Source organism: Poecile atricapillus, chromosome 12, assembly GCF_030490865.1.
Source record: "Poecile atricapillus isolate bPoeAtr1 chromosome 12, bPoeAtr1.hap1, whole genome shotgun sequence".
In the NCBI taxonomy this organism is placed as follows: Eukaryota; Metazoa; Chordata; class Aves; order Passeriformes; family Paridae; genus Poecile; species Poecile atricapillus.
In genome coordinates, this window is record NC_081260.1 from 4,439,100 (window position 1) to 4,457,805 (window position 18,706).

At 41.5% G+C, this 18,706-nt stretch overlaps 1 protein-coding gene across 5 annotated transcripts in view; it reads right to left on the reverse strand.

Moving 5' to 3' along the window:
- Positions 1-633: 633 nt before the first annotated feature.
- Positions 634-18,706, reverse strand: part of TAF1 (TATA-box binding protein associated factor 1) — a 29,345-nt gene continuing 11,272 nt past the window's right edge. For 3 of the 5 annotated variants that reach the window (XM_058847390.1, XM_058847388.1, XM_058847392.1), the window contains 24 exons: positions 17,949-18,090; positions 17,396-17,526; positions 16,770-16,850; positions 16,223-16,372; positions 15,965-16,084; positions 15,621-15,796; positions 14,672-14,913; positions 13,204-13,411; positions 12,785-12,950; positions 12,422-12,633; positions 12,058-12,166; positions 11,756-11,854; positions 11,009-11,186; positions 9,650-9,717; positions 9,144-9,266; positions 8,666-8,758; positions 8,505-8,589; positions 7,951-8,018; positions 7,756-7,872; positions 4,971-5,096; positions 3,583-3,681; positions 3,238-3,388; positions 2,337-2,514; positions 634-1,299 (listed from right to left, as the gene is read on the reverse strand). In XM_058847390.1, the coding sequence (XP_058703373.1) occupies positions 1,083-1,299; positions 2,337-2,514; positions 3,238-3,388; positions 3,583-3,681; positions 4,971-5,096; positions 7,756-7,872; positions 7,951-8,018; positions 8,505-8,589; positions 8,666-8,758; positions 9,144-9,266; positions 9,650-9,717; positions 11,009-11,186; positions 11,756-11,854; positions 12,058-12,166; positions 12,422-12,633; positions 12,785-12,950; positions 13,204-13,411; positions 14,672-14,913; positions 15,621-15,796; positions 15,965-16,084; positions 16,223-16,372; positions 16,770-16,850; positions 17,396-17,526; positions 17,949-18,090 (3,339 nt within the window). In that variant the 3' untranslated portion in view covers positions 634-1,082. The remainder of the gene's footprint in view (positions 1,300-2,336; positions 2,515-3,237; positions 3,389-3,582; positions 3,682-4,970; positions 5,097-7,755; positions 7,873-7,950; positions 8,019-8,504; positions 8,590-8,665; positions 8,759-9,143; positions 9,267-9,649; positions 9,718-11,008; positions 11,187-11,755; positions 11,855-12,057; positions 12,167-12,421; positions 12,634-12,784; positions 12,951-13,203; positions 13,412-14,671; positions 14,914-15,620; positions 15,797-15,964; positions 16,085-16,222; positions 16,373-16,769; positions 16,851-17,395; positions 17,527-17,948; positions 18,091-18,706) is intronic. The other 2 variants (XM_058847391.1, XM_058847389.1) reach the window with 1 other exon arrangement.

Here is an 18,706-nt window from a genome sequence, read left to right on the forward strand (position 1 = left end):
AAGGCGCCGGAACTGCGCATGCGCCGCCGCTTCCCCGTACCCCCGCACGTGGCCCCGCGGAACCGGCGCTCACCGGGACAGCGGAGCTCAAACAGCGGAGCTCAAACAGCGGGGCTCAAACAGCGGGGCTCAAACAGCGGGGCTCAAACAGCGGGGCTCAAACAGCGGAGCTCAAACAGCGGGGCTCAAACAGCGGGGCTCACCGGGACATCAGAGCTCACAGGGACAACGGAGCTCAAACAGCGGGACAGCGGAGCTCAAACAACGGAGCTCACCGGGAAAGCAGAGCTCAAAAAGCGAGGCAGCGGAGCTCACCGTGTACCTGCACTGATTCACCGGGCTCCGGCCACACCGGTGCACAGAGAAACAGCAGCAAAGGCGTCCGTATCCCCATTCCCCCTGTGTTTCCATGAGCTCCGTCAGCCACACGCCGGGGCTCCATACGGAACCCTGGGGTCTGCACGGGCTTCCCCGGGACACTGAAAAGTATCAGTCTCCGGTGAATCCTGAGCCTTCCTAAAGGCTCAAATTACCAAAGTCTGGTTTCTGGAAGTAATTGCAACTTAGAGAAAAAGTAGGGCAGCTGATTCTGAAGTATTGGTAATAATTAGGCAGTTCCCAAAACCACTGGGGTCAGATGTCTGACACTGTATTTGTGGATCCAGAGAAAATACTCCCCTTTATGAAATGGAAATTGCCTTACAATTGTTCATCAACAGCAAGTATTTCATTCTGAGCAAACATTTTCCTGACAGACATGCACATATCCAACAGGACAGTATTGCTGAGGAATTACTTTACATCTCTGAAGAATGAAGAACAAACCATACAAATCTGTATGTGGATTCTGGAGCCAGTAGGGTTCAGCAGGACACACTTGTCCAAAAGCTTATTTTTCACCATTTACTCATTCATATAACATGTTTTATAATCAGTTAAAATATTATATCTAAAATAAAAAAAAAAAATCTTGTTAACACAGCCCACACTATACTGTTCCTTACACCAAACTGGATAAGAGAACAAGTGAAATTTAGGAGCCAAGAGTGGCCCAGGATGACCATCAGCTCAGGGAAGGGAGTTTATTCATCTGAGTCCAGGTCACTGTCTCCTGCGATGGAGTGAAAGTCCTCGCTGTCCTCCTCATCCTCAGATAGATGGACCTGACTTAACACACTTGGCCCAGAGCGCTGCTGTTCTTCCTCTTCCTCTTCTTCTGAGATCTCATAGCCTCCAATGCTGCTGAAACTCGTGTCTCTTGTGTTGGACTTTGGATCTGGTTCTTCGTAGCTGCCATAACTAGAAGAAAGAAGAAAATAATTTCAAATGAGCTGCTGATACCAGCAATTCTGTATTTAACTGCTGTAAGAGTTGGCTTGAAGTCCTGTGAACACTGGGAACCACTGTGCATTTCAACTGTCACTGGCCAGCTGTTTAAAACAGAACCTAAAGAAAAAACAGTTTTCCAGTGAAACAATTCCAGTATCTTCACTCTGGTATACTCCAGGCAGGAAAAATTGATAGCTCCAACAGCTTCTGTCAGCTTCACTGCAGACAGAAAGTGCAGTACTGTCTTCAGCCCATTTTCATCTTCTCTAGCACTTCCTGCTGACTCTTGTCAAGGTCCTGGGCTGGACTGACCATTGCCTGCCAGCCCAGCTACCTATCAGCTCTGATGCCTGTGATTTATTAGGCAAATATTGATAATGGCACTAAGGAACTGAATTCCACAAGCAGAAGGAGAACAAAGAATCTAATACTCTACAGAACGCTCAGAGAAGGGAGAGTAGGTTGCTGTTCTCTCAAATGCAAAAAAATAAAGCTTATATTGTTATACTTTTGATTTTCTAATAATCTAATGCCTCCCAGTATATAGGATATGGATATTCCTATATGGATATCCATATTCCTATACTTCTGGACTTCAACTAAGCAGTTGGATTTCAAGTCAGGACATGCTTTCTTAGAGGGGTAAAAAAAAAGTTAATTTGCTGACTCACTTCTTAACTTCAAAAGCTTCTTGTAGTTTGAGATAGCTTGTAAAAACCTTTATTTGTCCTGCTATCAAAAACCACTATGTACAAGAAATCATCTAACTTAAAAGAAAGAACTGGGTGGGTTTCTTTTTTAATTTAACTGCTATTTTTATTAGTGAAAATCTAACAGCAACCCCAAATTTCTGTCAGTAAGAGTAAATGGTAATTATGGTTGCAACAGTAAGAACAGTCACAAGACAACTTTAAGAAAAATGTGAGATATTATTCAGGTTCTTAGCATGAACACTTCAAAAATCTTTAAGAGAAGGGACTTCTAACAGGATTACCAGCTCTAATTACCTGATATTGCTGTCCTCCATAACATGAGATGTCTCCCCACCGTCTCCTTCATAGGACATCATACTTTCTTCATTGTCCATGCCCATCCGTGTGTTCTCTTGAAGAACATGAGGTTGTTTGGGTCTCACTGCATTGGGCTCCACTTCTGAGTCACTGCCACTCTCGCTCAGCTGGATAGCTGTGTAATGAACCAATGTTTGGTCACGAATTGCCAGGTTTGTTCTGTCACATACGCACTGTCTGTGTTTAAAGGCTGCAGTATTGACTGTGAGGAATGTTTACAAAATCGTGTCTCCACAAGGCAGCAGAAAAGGTATCTGGGAGGTGACACCACCTACTGAGGGCCCAATTCTGATGTTACTCCAAAGCAATCTCATTACCACCATTACTCAAAAAGGCCTTATGTCTTGTCTACTCTGAAAAATTCCCCCTTCTTCCCCTCTAATAATTTTCAGAAGTCATTGCTAAATACCACTATATGCTTCTCTGCATAAGTTTGTATTAAAACAGAAACAGTCTGAATAACCTCTGTACACCTCTTCCTGCTCATGATAACATTGCTTTAACATTAACATTTTACACTGATAACCCTATTTCATATCAAAATAAATGTACTTTTACTAAACTACCCATTCCTGGCTCTGCATACCAAATCATATTCACAGTGTTTTCAGCACCATCTGCAGTTTTACTTTATGAAACACAATCAACAAGATCTTGTCTTAACCCTGCTTTCATGTGTGTCTGTACTTACAGCATTCCTATTCCACTTTTGTTTTCAGTCCCATTTGTGTTCATCCAGTTTCCTCATCTTGCCCCTTTGGTCTCTGCTCTCTACTGCATGTTTTTGTGATGGAAACAGATCAGCTGGGTTTATGAACAATCAGAAAAGAACACTTACACGAGAAAGGATTATCTCCCTCTTCATCACTCCCATCATCATCATCCTCTCCATCAGACATAAGCAAGTCTTCATAGAGGACACTGGCCTGGGGCTGCTGGGCTGATCCTTCCTCTTCATCTGCAAGGTCACCATCTGCATCTTCAACTTCCTGGGTCACACAAACAGGAATGGTGAAGATCCAGCAGCATGCTGCTATTTCTATCATAGATTTCCCACTCTGCCCTCTCTGAAGCATTCCCTCATTTCACAGTGCAAGCTTTTCCAACCTGCATTTCAGACACAACAAACAACTCTGCAAGTCAGCATGCACACTGTGGCTAGGATTTCTGTAAACACACTCACTGGGGCTGGAGTCTTGGGCTTCCCATCATCATCCTCATCAAATCCTTCAATATCCACATCAGAATCTTCCTCGCCCAGCCTACCTCGCCCCTGGCGCATCTGGACGGGAACACAAACAGCAATGGCACTGGGGAGGCACTACTGGACATCACCCAGGGGGTGTGAGGGACACCTGGGCCACAGAGGTGGGTGTGGGAATACAGGAAGGGAAAGACAGAAAGGAAAATATATGTGTATCACTCTCAGAGCAAGGATCCTTTTTCTCTTTATTGCAAAATCAGAGAGCACAGTCTCCACACACTTCTACCTGATGTGCTCATCCCTGAATTGGGAAACTCCAGCCTTACAGCACCAGAGCTCCTTGTTTAACTACTTATTTCTGGAAAATAGCACTAGGTTGTAAAAAAGAAAAAGTGCTTATTTTCATAATGTATTTTAAAAGCATACAGCATTTCCCCCAAATATTTTCCTGTCCTTCTCTTCCTGCTCTTCCCACAGTCCCCATGAGTCCAACATAAAGAGGACATGCAGATTCTGTCCCAAAGACTATAAATTTCTACAGAAAGCTTGAAGACTTCCAAATCTAGAAGGAATTTACAAAGCTACAGATGGCTACAACACTACACAGAACTATTCATAACCAATCTCTGTTTGCCTGCATTGTTCAGAATAGCTCTCACCAGCCTTTCTGGTACCACCTTCAGTCTCATGGCTCCTCACCTTCTTCATTCTCCTGGTAATTTATTTTCATGGTCCTATTACTGCATATCCTTCTGGTATTCCCTCTCCTTCAACATTTTTTCTGTTTGTTTAATACATAATAAAGACTAAGGAAAAATATTCTGTGGTTACTGTAAGAAGTTAATTTATAATGATTTAATCCTTTTAACCTGTCTGCTTTTCCTTTTCCAACTATAAGGTATCTGCAGTGACAACCATTGCTTCCAAGCTCTTAATTGTCACTGGATGCAACCATAATAACCTAATTATGATCTTCTGAATCTGCAGAATATCCTTCACCATTTCCCTATTCAGAATTAGCAAGGGATTGCACATTAACCCTCTTTAGCATGAGTCACCAGGTTTCTACTTCCAGAAGTAGTGAAGCAAACAAATACCCAGTCTTAGACAAATTCTTTTGCAGCTTTTGATTCTCTGTTCTTTGTTTTGCAGTCTCTCAATTCCCAGTGCTCTTTTTTTTTTTTTTTTTACTTTTGCCTCAGAGCAGTCAAAATTAAGAAAATATCAAAACTTTTGGAAGATGTTCTCTTCTCTTCTTGGAAAACCTGATCTTTGTCACCTGTTTCCTACGAAGTCATTGCGTCCTTTTAGTAATTTGCTCATATAAGACAACTCCCCAACCAGATGAGAAAATGGAGGTTTCTGACCTGAGTTCCTCGCTTCCCTGTGGTAGTGATGGGAGTGTCCATAGCAGACAAATTGCTTTCATCTTGATAGAATGAAGCACCATGGGACACACTGAGGGAAGTGCTGGAATCATACAAATCTGGTGGCTAAAGTATAGGTGGAAACAGGAGACAGAACATTCTCAGGCACTGAACTGAGACTGGAACAGTATCTTGAGAGGCAAGACTGGGATTTCAGGACCAAATGCATGTTTTTGGAACAGTGTTCATATTATTACACACTGTTTAATCAAAGTCAGCTAATTATTCTTAAAGAACAAATGAGGTAAATGCAATGGCTCAAAACCTCAGCTTTGAAGTTTGCCAAATAGCAGATTTTAAAATAGAAGTCAGTACTTCTATACAGTGCTATTCTACAGAGGTCAAAATCACAAATGGGGTCCAAAAGGATTCAATAAATTTATAGAGAATAGACCTCTCTTCAGCTTATGAATACAATGGTCCAGGTGCAACACAAGTTTAAGGTGCCTGAACAACCAATTCCCAGAAGCAGAGAGAATTTGCTGTAAAAATGATCACTTCTTGTTTTCATCCACCTACTTCTGTTCCCTGCCAGAGACAGAAGACTTGATCACATCAACCTTTGGTCTGACTCAGCGGGGCCCTTTTCATTTACTTCCTACATTGGGAACGGTGTTGCAGCCCCAAATGCTCCAATCATAACTGGGAAAAGTCTAGCACATATGAAACAGCAAAGCTTCAGCTTCCAATCAATCCTATGTAAATCACTGTCTCAACTCCTAAAGCTGACACAAGGAAGAAAAAGGGGATTTGGATAAGGTGTTCCAAAAGCTAACCTGCAGTTTGCATGCAGACTGACCTCTGAAGAGTTAATAAGGAACTACATTTTAGGATTTTGATAAAGTTCCCTAATAACACACAGTTCACAGATCATGACAATACTGAAAGTCTTAAGGACAACAGCAAGAATTCTTAAATTAGGCAAAACAGGCTTCCTAAGAATTTAAACAGATGTATAAAACACAGCTCTCAGCTGTATTTGCTTTTTATATCCTGGAGGCCAACCTCTGAAGACCCATATGGGGAGATAAATGTTGGCTGTCACAACTGCATTTAAAATAAAGGGAACTAAAGCCAAGCAATCTCCAGCAGACCTGCCATCTGTGGCAAGGCTGGGAGTGTGGGAAGTGGGACTGTACCTCCAGCCAAGAAGCAGAGGGAAAGGGTGGCCTTCAGGTGATCTGATCACCAGCTTGGAATAAAATCAGATCAGGTAATACTGCTCTTGGGAAGGAAACCATCAGATAAGAGAATTACATTTTTGTCCCTCACTTTCTGGTGTATTTGGATCACCACTGATTCAATTTAATTCTTGAAATATGTCAACAAATAGTTTCTAATAACTCATCTTCAAAGACTCTCTTGCAGCGCAATACTTCCTACTGTCAGGAAGGTCTTTTCCCATTATATTCAGTTTCAGTATTTCCAGTCTGTATTAATTTGATCATCATTTCTAGCAATCACATTCTACCTTCCTAAAATGCTGCATTTTGGGTACTTTTGTGGGGACAGATGGATGAGAATGTGTTAAATATTGCCCCAAACACATCTGTGTCCTGTTATCCTGGCTCAGCCATACAGTCTTTGTATACTTCTTGCCTAAATAAATTTTAAACAAATTTTTTCTTTAAAATAATCTTTATAAGACCTTAGATTGTTTCTGAACTTCAAGCCCTTCTTTTCTGCTCTGACTTTGCTAAAATTAAATGCAACTTTCAAGATGTAATTACATCAGACTTGCACAGAATTGAAAAATTATTGGTCTACAGCTGGGATGAACAACTGCAAAGAAAGCTTAGGTTTGTCTTCCTATACCACAAAATTTGCATTTTATCCTTCAATTATCAACACAGAAATCTTTCCCAGGGCCTATGAACTTTTCCAAATAAACAAAAGGCACATCTCAGACACTAGGATAACATCCCCTGCTTTCCTAGGCAAATTCCAAAGACAATTTTAGTTTTCATGAATTAACTTGTCATTCCTGGTGAAAGATATTAACTGATGTTTTCAAAAACAACCAAACAACCCAAAATAAGAAGAATTATTAAAAAAAAGTCTAAGTAGCTCATAAATCTTTGCCAAACTGTAAACACTGAAAAGAAGCCTGGCATGAACCTGCTCTGTAACACATAGAAAATACTTGACAAATACAATTTTCTGCTATAAAATAATGATAAAGGTTAAAAACCATTATTTTCCACTAGAACTGGAACAAAGAGATGCAAAGAATCCCAGAAGTAAGGGCACAGTTGGACTTTGCTGACCATATTAGGCAGTTTCTTTACCCACAGTACTGGGCCTTTCCAACAATACCACCACCAAACAGCTCTCTGGATTCCTCTCAGCCCTACATCAATGTTTTGTCTTCATGTTCTCCTTACCTGTCCACTGCTCGACTTCTGAGAGTTTCTAAATGTCACACTTGCACAGCCCTCAACCTTCCAACCAACACTCAGCTGTACCTGACTCTACACAGCTCATCTTTAGACCAGTTTTACAACTTGCTTGGGAAATGTCTCTCTTTTAGTATCTCACTCTCTGAAGCATCAGAACTGCTTCTTATACTTATTCTCAAAAAGTGCTAGCACACCATCCAGCAAGATACTCTAATAAAAGACAAACTGCAGACAGACGGAGAACACGAAAAAAAAGAGGAAAATTGGGATCAAACACTCAGGAGATTGAAACTAAAATAAAGTGAAAGCCTTGCTTGGTCACTTGCCTGTGGAGTGTAGGGACCAGGAGTCATAGGATCAAGACTTTCCAGATCTGCCTCCTCCAGTGCTGCTTCCTTAGCAGTAGAGATATCTCTCTCAAGTTGAGTCAGGTGCTCATCATACTAAGAGCAAAAAAGCTTGCTAAGGTTGCAGAACAGAAAATTCAAACTGTAAATATTCCAGTAAAGTTGCCCACATACCTCAGCTAAAGTCTGGTAACAGATGTTTACAATCTCCTGGGCTGTTTTTGTGTACTGGCTGTCTGACCCTGTAGAAGAAACAAAGCTCTTTATACATTCTGATGGTTTTTCAATTCCAGCTGCCAAGACAGCAAGACAGATTTTGGTTACACAGGCCCCTAAATCCCAACACCTTCTGATGTAAGGAGAAATACAAAGCAGGGCTCACATTTGGCTAAAATAGCACAACCAGTTTGTTCCACATTAACTGTGATTTGGAACACAAGTTGTACCCTGTCTGTCTCAAGGAAATTCCCAGAAACAAATCATTGGATCAGAGATGTGTACTGAGCTAAGAGAACATCCTCCCCAAATATAACTGCCCCATGATGGTAATAAAGCTTCATGTGACAGTGAAAACAGCACTGCTTAAGCATTTCTTTCCTCAGGAAAGGAAAACAATCATCAAGTCCATGATTCATAGCCTCAGGCTTCAACACACTTTGGCAGCACAGGTGCCCAGATAAATTAATTTAAATACAAAAGGCAGCTGAAGCCTAATTTCCACCACCTACCATTGTACTTAATGCTGTTGGCAAGGATGAGGTTAACATCATCCAGGAAAGTCTCCCTGTTCTGGTATTTGTGTTTGGAGATATTCTGGAAGAGAATTGTCACCAAGTAAGTGATCAAATCTAAACACCTCTCAAGAGACTGCTCAGTTCAAGCTACACACCTTGCGGATGGTCTCCAGATCCATTGGATTAGCAATCACCTTGTAATAATCAGGAACAAACTTCTTGTTAACTGGATGGTGAAATGGCCAAGACTGGAAAAAAATAAAACAGACAGGTTTAGAAAGCTTCTGTGTAAAATTTGTCATTATATTATAATTATTAATATTATTATTAAATGCTATTTGTCACATAGCTTCTGTGCTAAAAATGTCAAAAAACAAATCTCCAGAACTGATCAACACTCCAAATGTATTTAAGGTATTTATAACAAGACCTCTTGAATCCAATCATTTAGGTTCAGGAGTGACACAGAGAAAAGATCTACCAGCTGGATTTTTAACTAGGCCTGTTGATATCTATCTGACAGTAGGAACATAAAATACAAAATAATAATTTTACAGAAGACTTTTCTATTTTTTCTCCACAAGAAGATCAGCACATTTTGCACACACACACACAGTCACTCAAGCTACGTACATCTGGAACTGCCATCATCTTTTGAGTCACAATGTTATCCAAAATGAAGGAAAAGGCCACTTGATCATCATCATCCAGGAGAGGATTAATTGCTTTTTCTAATCGAGCCAGTTTATCTTCCTTCTGCAATAGAAGTAGGGAACATCAGTGACTGACCCTAGACTAATAACTGTACTGTCACGATACTCTGTCCCAGAGAGAATCCCATGCACCTTTTAATGAAAACGCTTGTAAATAACAGGGGGTAACAGTCAGGCTATAAACCTACAGACAAGAAAAAGTAACTAGAGTAAGAAATAAGCAATGGGGTTTTTAAAAAATACTCCCTTGGGAACTGTTTAAAATGGTAAAAATTCAAATACCTTCTGGGGCAGGAGGAAGAACTCCCTTAATCTTCTACTACTCTCCATAAAAACAGGTATTTCGTCCTCTATTCTTGAAGTCTTCAACCACCCCTCACCATCCCTCCCCCTCCATTCTGACCACAGCTCATTCACAAGACTTGCCTCTTTCAGCTTTTCATCACACAGGTCAAGCATGGACTGGGATATCTGAGTCAGTGAGTGCTTTGGCCCTGCAAACACACACAGCAAGTGCAGCTTGATTAAAAAGGCCCATGTCACAATATAATGTATCTTTACTCCTAAAGCATCACTGATTATATTTCTGGCACAGTTAGGAGTATATACTCAAGTATATTCTCAATACACACAATTATTCAAGTTCAGCATGCATTTTATAAGAGAAAAAGTTATTTGTAGCAGATAACGTTTCTGGCATACATTCTGGTGAAGTTTGGAAACCCTTTGGAAAGCAGCTGTGCCTGTGGCAGACTGGCCTCCAAACCCTCCACTTTTGCCAAATATTCACAGTGTAAGTAATGAAATTTCTGTTTCCTTCACTAAGTCCAGTCAGCAAAGCAGAACTGCTAAGGAAGGCAAGATGGACATTTAAGGAATATTCAAAAACCCACAGCTTTAAATAATTTCAGGATTCCTCAGACATGGAAACAAGCATTTGCAACAGAACTATGGAAAAAAAAGGATATTATTTGTTAGGATAAATCAGGGATTTAACTGTCAGAATAATAAAGGAAGCAGCAAAGACACAAACCTAGTGCTCTCAGTGTCACCCTCACTGCTGCACAGCCTAGACAGACTCGGTGCAGCTAGGAGGTTTTTCTGTCAAATTTGGATATTTTGGACAAAGACCTTTCTATCAGAAGTCAGAATAAAGCTGACCCAACAATGAATCAGCACTCTTCCCCAGCAGATACATGCTCTACCACAGAATCTATGTTTTTATTTTAAACTAGCTTTAATTTTTTTTAAACTAGTTTCCTGACCTTCCCAAATGGGAAAAAAGTTCATTGCAACTAAGAATCAAAATATGCAAAATCATGACAGCTAACTCCATTCAAAGCTGCATGATCCAAGGCACTGGCTTCAATGGGTGTCAACCATTCCTATTTGCACTGAAAGATTCATTCAATAAAGCACAATAATGTAATCTACTGAAAACAGTGTTTTGCTTAGCTGTGAAGGAGGTAGGCAGGACTTGAAACATGCAGAAGTCTGCAGAGATTGAGTCACCCCAAGACACAGACCCATAACTGAACTTCAATTACCACACCACAGTCATCATTTAGCTGTTGCTACATGCTGGAATTCACTTCTTTCTTATTTATTAATTACTTCATTAACATTAGTATAATCTTTTGGTTATATCTAGAAAAATATGCATTCACTATTGCCATCTGGCAGTGAATTTGTTCTGCTTTTATGCTGCTTTTGTTGACTCTAAAAGTTCCACAGCTCATCCATGCACAAAGGATTAGCAGAAACAGGATTTCCCTGTGTTTTTACCATTGTATGTGGCACTGTTCTTCACAATGAGCTCCAGGTGTTCCCTGAACTCCTCCCGGGATGGGTACTGCCTCTTACGGACGTTTTCACGCAGGGTCTGTAAATCCATGGGCCGGGTAATGATCTTGTAATAATCTTTGACAACTTTTGGATTTACAGGCGTGTGAAAGGGGTATGTCTGAGGAGGAAAAGAGAAACGTGCTTATTAGCACAGTACTAGCACAGCTAATCTCAGTTTAACCTCCATAATTAAATAGGCACTAATGTTATAACCTTTACACAAGAAGTTCCTAAGCTGCACCAGGCAAAACAGAGCAAACTCAACCCCATGATACAAACACTTTCTTCTACACAATATTCTCTAATACCATTGTAACAAGGAAAATCTCACAGAGAATTTTCAGGTGCTTATTTTTGATTGCAGCAAAAAAGTCAAGAAACTGAACTTTAAAATTCCCATTTCAACTCAAATCTTCCATTTAATTTTTTGATTTTACAAGTTTCTGGCAAAGTCTGGTCAGAAAAGTGTGAACTACAGATCTTCTCCAGTGCCATATATATATAAAAGCATTACACACTGCTACATTTCATGCATCTTGTGTTGGTATTGTTAAAAACAAAAAATCACATATGAGCTTTGAACACGTATCCATAAAAAACTAGCCAAATTCTGATGTCTACAACACATACCCTACTTCAACCATATTGCTTGAGATGCAGGATTTGGGTGTCATAGCTTAAACTTACATTGGGAAGATCCCTGATGTCATTGATGATGCCCTCCAAGATGGATGAGAGCGTCACCATGGGATCTGTTCTCCGCCGGTGGATGGATTTATGGGGACGCTGAAGAAATGAGAGGCAGAAAATGAACGCAGCTCCACAATGCAAAACATTTGCTCACAGCAATACTAGACAATTTAGCTTATTAATTTTCTGGTCAGGCATGAGGAGGCAGGAGGAGGTTGCACAGGAGCAGCTAAGGGCCTGGCCAGTTGGTACAAACAGAAGTGGAGGTGTTGCAATCAGCTCAGTAACGCTTCACTCACATTGAGATAATCACAGTGCACCGTTGTCCCTACGCGACGCTTCTTCTTCGGCGGAAGCTGCTGCTTAGGAAACTTCAGGACCAGGGATTTCCTGCGAACCTCATCAGCACTAGGTACAAACAGAAAAGCACAATACTTTCTCCAGCCCTCACATGAATCAAGACCATTTGTCCCCCAGTACTGGCTTTGGTTCCATCTGCCATAATACCAAATTCTCAATCGAAATACAGTAATAATATTAAGTAAAGTCCTGTCATTTCATCCCTGTGACTAATAGGAATTAATATTTGAATGAGTATTCTGCATTTAGCTCAATGTTGTTTCTTCTTCTTATCCCCAGCTGTTTCTCTGCTTTTTCCTGTACCTCTCAATCAATTGTTTTCCCAGGACAATTTTCGTTCCTTCAACTTTGATGAGTTCTTCATTGTCATTGTGAATGACTGTTTTTTCCAGCTCTTCCTCCTGCTCTTCTGTCATTGCAACAGGATTAGAAGGGGGGGCATTTGTTTGGTAGTAAAGAGGGCAGAACTTATTAGTCCTCATGTGCCCGATTGCACCACATGCTCCACATTTTAGCTGCAAAAATAGAAGGTGACAGATCAGAATTCATATATGGGCTCCTACTTTTGAGGCAAAGCATCATTAAAATCCCCCAGTGAGATCTTTAGTACATCACTAGAACAGAATAAACTTCTCCAGTAGCCAAAGCCTGTATGGATATGCTTACTTTCAAATCTGGTCGCTCTTTCATTTTCTTGGGCTTCTTTTCTGGAGGACCCTTGAGTTTCTCTTTTTCTTGGTTCCGCTTTAACCGCCGTAATTGTTCCTGGATCCTGCGCCGCTCCTTTCGCATCTCCTCGCGGTGCTGCTCATCAAATAGAGCAAACTTTCGTCTGGGTGGGGAGGAAAAAATACAGAAGTTTTCCAGCCTAGTTCATGATTTGCCAGGTACTTTTCTGGCAGCTCAATCACTGCATGAAGTTTGTGACACCCTCCAAAGGGACAGCCATTAAATCTCTCTTTCTCTCCACAGTTACTGTGCCGGGCTTCTACACTCAATTCTACATTTCTTCACGCTGTCAGTGGAATGAAATAAGCCCACAGGCAAAGTTAAAAGAGAGAAGAAGGAGATCACAAAGGCCTTACATGAACTCCTCATCCTTGGTGGTGCGTATGCGGCAGTAGGCGTCGATGACTGCGGGTTTCCGCACCGTCTCACACCTCACGTATTCCTTCCCATCCTCGTCCCTGAACGTGCGATAGATCTTGAGGCGGCGGCCGGTGGCAGAGGAATTCAGGCTGGTCACAGAGGCAGTGTCGTCATCCTTGTGAGAGTTTGCTGAGGCTGCCGAAGCTGTTGCCACAAGAAAATGCTTTATTTGCTTCTAATTTTTTTCCACACTGTAGAAATATCATCATTTAAACACAGCAGATAATTTTGGCTTAAACATTTCAAGGACACACATTCAGGAAAACCTAATAGAAGTCTTTCCCTTGCTTGTTCATGTTCTCTTATCATGACATGAAATTGAGCTGAAGCAAAGATAATTATACACATAGATTATAAAGCCAGAAGGAACAGCTACAGTCAACAAGGACCCATAGGTGCAACCTGCAATGCGATTGGATTCTGGCCCTGGAGATGGATTAGTTACAGTGCTTTATAGGTATGGTTATCTGGCAGAAACTGAGGGTCAAGAATTATCCAGTTTTCCAAGGAGCGTTCCAACCAGTGTGTCAAGTGACCACAGAATCTTCTCAGCATCATTTACAATTCTGGTTGAGAGATTTTGTAAAAGTAACACTGGATATCTTTTCATGAAAATCATCAAAATCTTCCACATATCCCTTATAAATTATTCCAGTAACTATTTTTTAGTGATTTATTCCCAATTTGAGAATAGATGGCAACAATAACATTGATTCAGATGCAGAGCTCAGCTTTGCTGACACACATTCAACAAGTGGTCATGGGCACCCTCACGAAGTTCATTCACAGGTCAAACATCTTTCCAGCCAGACAGGGACATGTCAAGTTCTCTGTTGGAATGCACTTAAAACAAGCACATTTCCAGGAGATCCAAACCTGGCACCTGCCCAATTTACCTCCAAACACGCTGCCACAGCACACAGTGTGAGACACTGCTGTCAGCCTGCAGACTGTGCCTGCTTCACACACAGAGCTGTGTGTACGCAGAAGATCCAACTACACAAGCATAATAAGGTTGCAGGAACTATGTGGGAAAACATCTTGAGAAAAAATACTGAAAAAACAGCACCCCCTGACCCAGCCCCACTCAAAATAATAAAAAAAAAAAAAGGAAACTTAAGCAGGAAGCAGCAGTAACTACCTAAAGAAATACCAGAGTAAGTTTATAGATCAAAATAAACAAAAGATATGAGGCAAAGAATACACTACACATGCACTTTCAGCCACTAAGTGCTCAAGAGAAGGAAGAACCCCAAGAGAGGGAAAAGCCCCAGATAAGCATGTTTATACATTCTTCCTGTAAGGAATCCACACTCTCGAGAGGCCAGATCAGCACACTTTGCAGCCTGACATAAAGTCCTGCATCCCTTCCCAGGCATAATTCTGGTGGTTGCAGTTACTTACACATCCCCTTTTTGTCTCTCCTGTCCTTTTTGCCCCTGTCTTTGTCATTGCCACTGTCTTCTCCAAGGAGCATCCTTTGCAATTCCTTCCGCTCCTGCTCTTCTCTTTCCCGAGAGAGCTGAGAACTAGTTTTCTTGTTCTGTAACATATTCTCAATATTCTTTCCCATCTCTTCAAAGTCACTGTCTTCAGCTGAACTGCTATCTGTGTCTGTTGACAGGATCTCAGTGGATTCCAGAACCCTGAAATAGGAAACATCCTGAAAGTCAGTGAATGTTGCCCTCCCAAATTAAAAAAAAAAAAAAAATCAGCCTGTTACCTTCCCAGAAACACAAAGGCAAAAATGGTGTAAAGGTTTGAGAATTAATGATGTAAATCACTGCTACAACAGGCATAATATATTCCCTTCTCATTCATCCTTTTAACCCCCACATCTTTTAGATAACTGTTTCAAGGCAATCTTCGCCAAATAGTTATCTTCTCCAATAGATCTCTACCTCATAACAATACTTTATTTCCTCACCACCCTCAAGTCTCAGGCCAGAAAAGGAATCATGCATGAATTCTTCTGGCATTTCTGAAGAATAAGACAGAGAATTGGTACCTGCTACCCAAGAGAGAGATGGCAAATTGCTCAGAACAAAACAAAACAAAAAAATTAAAGGAAATCAGGTGGTGAACTACTGATGTGTGAACTGCAGAACATCTCATGTCATGACTCTGCAACACGTTCTACCTTTCCACAAGGTCTGTGATAGCAAGACACTAAACCTGAGGATTTCTATTACCAGCCAAAGGCTTCTTTCCTAGTGCTGTATTTCATGGGCCCAACAAGTTGAATCAACATCTACACCACCACATATCAGCAACCCCAGGCATGCACAGTGCTGGACTTTTGAGGTGGGGACAGGGTGGGGTTTAAGGCTGCGAGTATCAGATAAGAACGTACTTATTTTGTAAGTCGAAGATGCGCTGGCACTCTTCTTTGTACCTCTCCTGATGTTCTGCCACAGAGAACCGAGAGCCACGGGCAAATTTGCTCATAGGCCCTTCCCCTGAGCGTGCCTGCTCTGTGGACATTGTACGGACCACATCGATCACCTCCCACCGGGACAGCTTCTTTATCTGGAAAAAGGAAGACAAGGACTGGTTTTAGAGACACAGCTGAGGTACCTGGCTATGGATCTCAATTCCTCTCCACGTGAGGTCAAAGTAGAAATTTATACATCCCTTCCACCATCAGCTGCTAAAGGCCTTAGGGAAGTGTGCAGCCTTCTCTGGGCTCACACTCACCTCCTCCTCAGGCACTCCAAATTTCCGCAGAAGCTGTTTGGCATTTTTGAGGGAAAGTCGGCGCAGATCCGCGTCTGTGCCAGTCACTGTCTTCTTCACTGGCTGAGGTTCTTTATCGTCCTGTTCAGAGGAAGATTCAGCCTATTAATGTCACAGGAGTCTTTCCTAGGCTCATCTGATATTTTCTCTTCCTTATGTTCCTTATTTAGTCCACTTCTCCCACATAACTTCCCAGCTACTGCTCCTTGGGAACTATACCTTCTGCTGGGTTGGTTTGTTTGGAATCTTGACATAAGAAAATCCTTCCCCACAACCAGTGGGATCTGCAACCCCAGTCACTTCTAGGAGGCACTTGCCCTTCATAGCCGCAATGAAGGCTCGTGTGGTGTTCCAGGGAGCCGTGCGCACCTGCCAGCGAGAAAATAAACAATCATAACCCTGTCACAGTCCAAGCTTTTATTCTGGAATTCTTCCAGTCATACTGAGAACTTTTCAACTGACACAATGAGGGTGAATGCCTCTTCTTGATCCTTCAGCTGCCCTGATGACACTTCAATGAATAACCAAAGTGCTAAGGAACTCACAAAAAGGCATTTAAGGTAAAAAAAGCCTAGTCCTGAAAGGACCTGCAAGAACAATCACCCAAAGTATGACCTGCCAGCAGAAGTTCCCAGGAAAGTTGTGTGGACATTTGAACCATTGAATCCTACTTTAAATATGTCCTTTAAATATAAAGACCTCATTTTTCTACTGCCATTGAAATTTATATACTGGTGTACACACTCATGCATCACTCTGATGATACCTCATCATCAATCTTCATTTGGAAATCCTCTTCATTCTCCTCTTCTGGAGCAAAGAAGGATTTCTCCCCGTAACCTGCATCCTGCAGAGAAATATTAGGTTAAAAATGAGAAGCTGAAGTCTTGAAAAGGTTACTGGAGACAGAACTAGAAGTGTCCCTGTGGAGACTTGCCATGCTGAACAAGCCAACTTCCACAGACAGTTGTCTACAAGATTCACAGTGACCAACAGTAGCACAGATGTCAAACTGCCCAGTAATTTTGAAAAACTCCATAACTAAACACTGCACTCAACTTCAAAAAAAAATAATCAGTGTCTCTTACAGCCACCTGCTGGTTACTTTCTGCTGTAGAGCTCCAGGTATAAACATAAGACCTTTCTTGTACCTTCCCTTTGGTATTTTGAGCACAGCTAATTCAATACTCAGATAAAAGGTGGTAAGAATACGGTGTTTCTCTCTTTAAAACTTAACTGCCTTTTATGCAGCAGCAAACTTAGCAAGTGACACAACAGTTAGGGACCTAACTTGCCTCCTTTATAACAGAATTAGCTGTAGGCAGAAGGTGTTACCTAGCCTCACCCCTCACAGGGTGTCAGTAATTTACCCTGGAGCCAACCAGGATTTACCTTGAGCCGCTGCTCGGCCGCAATCATGCTGTAGTAGGCACAGCACTGCTCTGGGGACACCATGGCTCTGATCTCCTCCTCTGTTGGCAACCTGAAATCCGGCTTTAAAACCCACCAGTTTGAGTCCATCCCTGAAAAATGCACAGGTCAAACACTGAGTGGTTTCCTACACCTGCTGGATGCCACCACAGTCCCAGCTTTCATTTGCATGTGTTTGCTTGCAAAACACAGCTCAGCCACACACAGAGGGAAGGGAATGCATTTGTGCTGGTGTCTTTAATGAGTAAATCACTGCCCAAAGGGTTATTACAAATGTCTGAACTGTAGTCACTTCTCATCATCAAGCACACTCACGCCAAAAGTAAGTGCACATTCTTAAAAATCTAAACAAAAAAAACCTCTGTCAGATTACATTTCAGTAATTGGACACAAAAATATTACAAAACATTACAAGTTTTCAGGAATGGTTTATCAGATGTTCCCTCCTGTTCTCTTTGGAGCTCCAAGAGCAGCAAAGGATGGCTGACCACCAAACAAAACCCCCCTTCGATACCTGTGCGTTTGAAATCTGCACAGAGCTTCAGCCGCTTGCGGATGCTGCTCTCGGAGTGGGAGGGAAAGGCTTTTTTAATGTCCTCCATGCGGATCCTCCGCGGACGGTCCCTGCTCTTCCAGAAGAGGCGATAGATAAAAACCTACAAAACAAGACCCATTTGTCCAAAGAAATAACAAACCAACTTGCACAGACGATGTTCCTGGTGACTGCTTCAGAATTCCTACTTGCTTCTCATAAATTTACTCGGTGAAGTTTTCCAAGCTGAGTGTCTGCTTCGGGTTCAGCTCTTTTTGAGAATGAGACGTGGAAGAAATATTTGTCTTGGAAGTTCATTTTATCACATTAGAAATGTTCATGTGTTGGCAAAGAAATTCTGTGAACAGCAGGGATTTTCCTGCTCTGCAAACACCCCTGGAGTTATAATTTTGAATTAAATTGACAGCAAATTACTAGAAATTTTCTCCACAATCTGAACTTGAGGATAATTACTGAATGGACTGTCCCAAAGCTAACCATTAGCTAAATTAGAACCTAATTTCTAGATGTTGTGTGTACCCACCACAACATCTAGAAAATTGAGAAAGACCTATGGAGCAACTCTAATTCTGTGCTGTTTGATAGCACAGTGGTAAGACTCCTTAACTGTCTCTTAGCAAAACCCATCAAAGTGTCATTTTACACAGCACAACCACTTCAAAACTCACTCTAACTTCTTCAGTTTCATACACTTATATATAATCTTGTAACCTTTTATT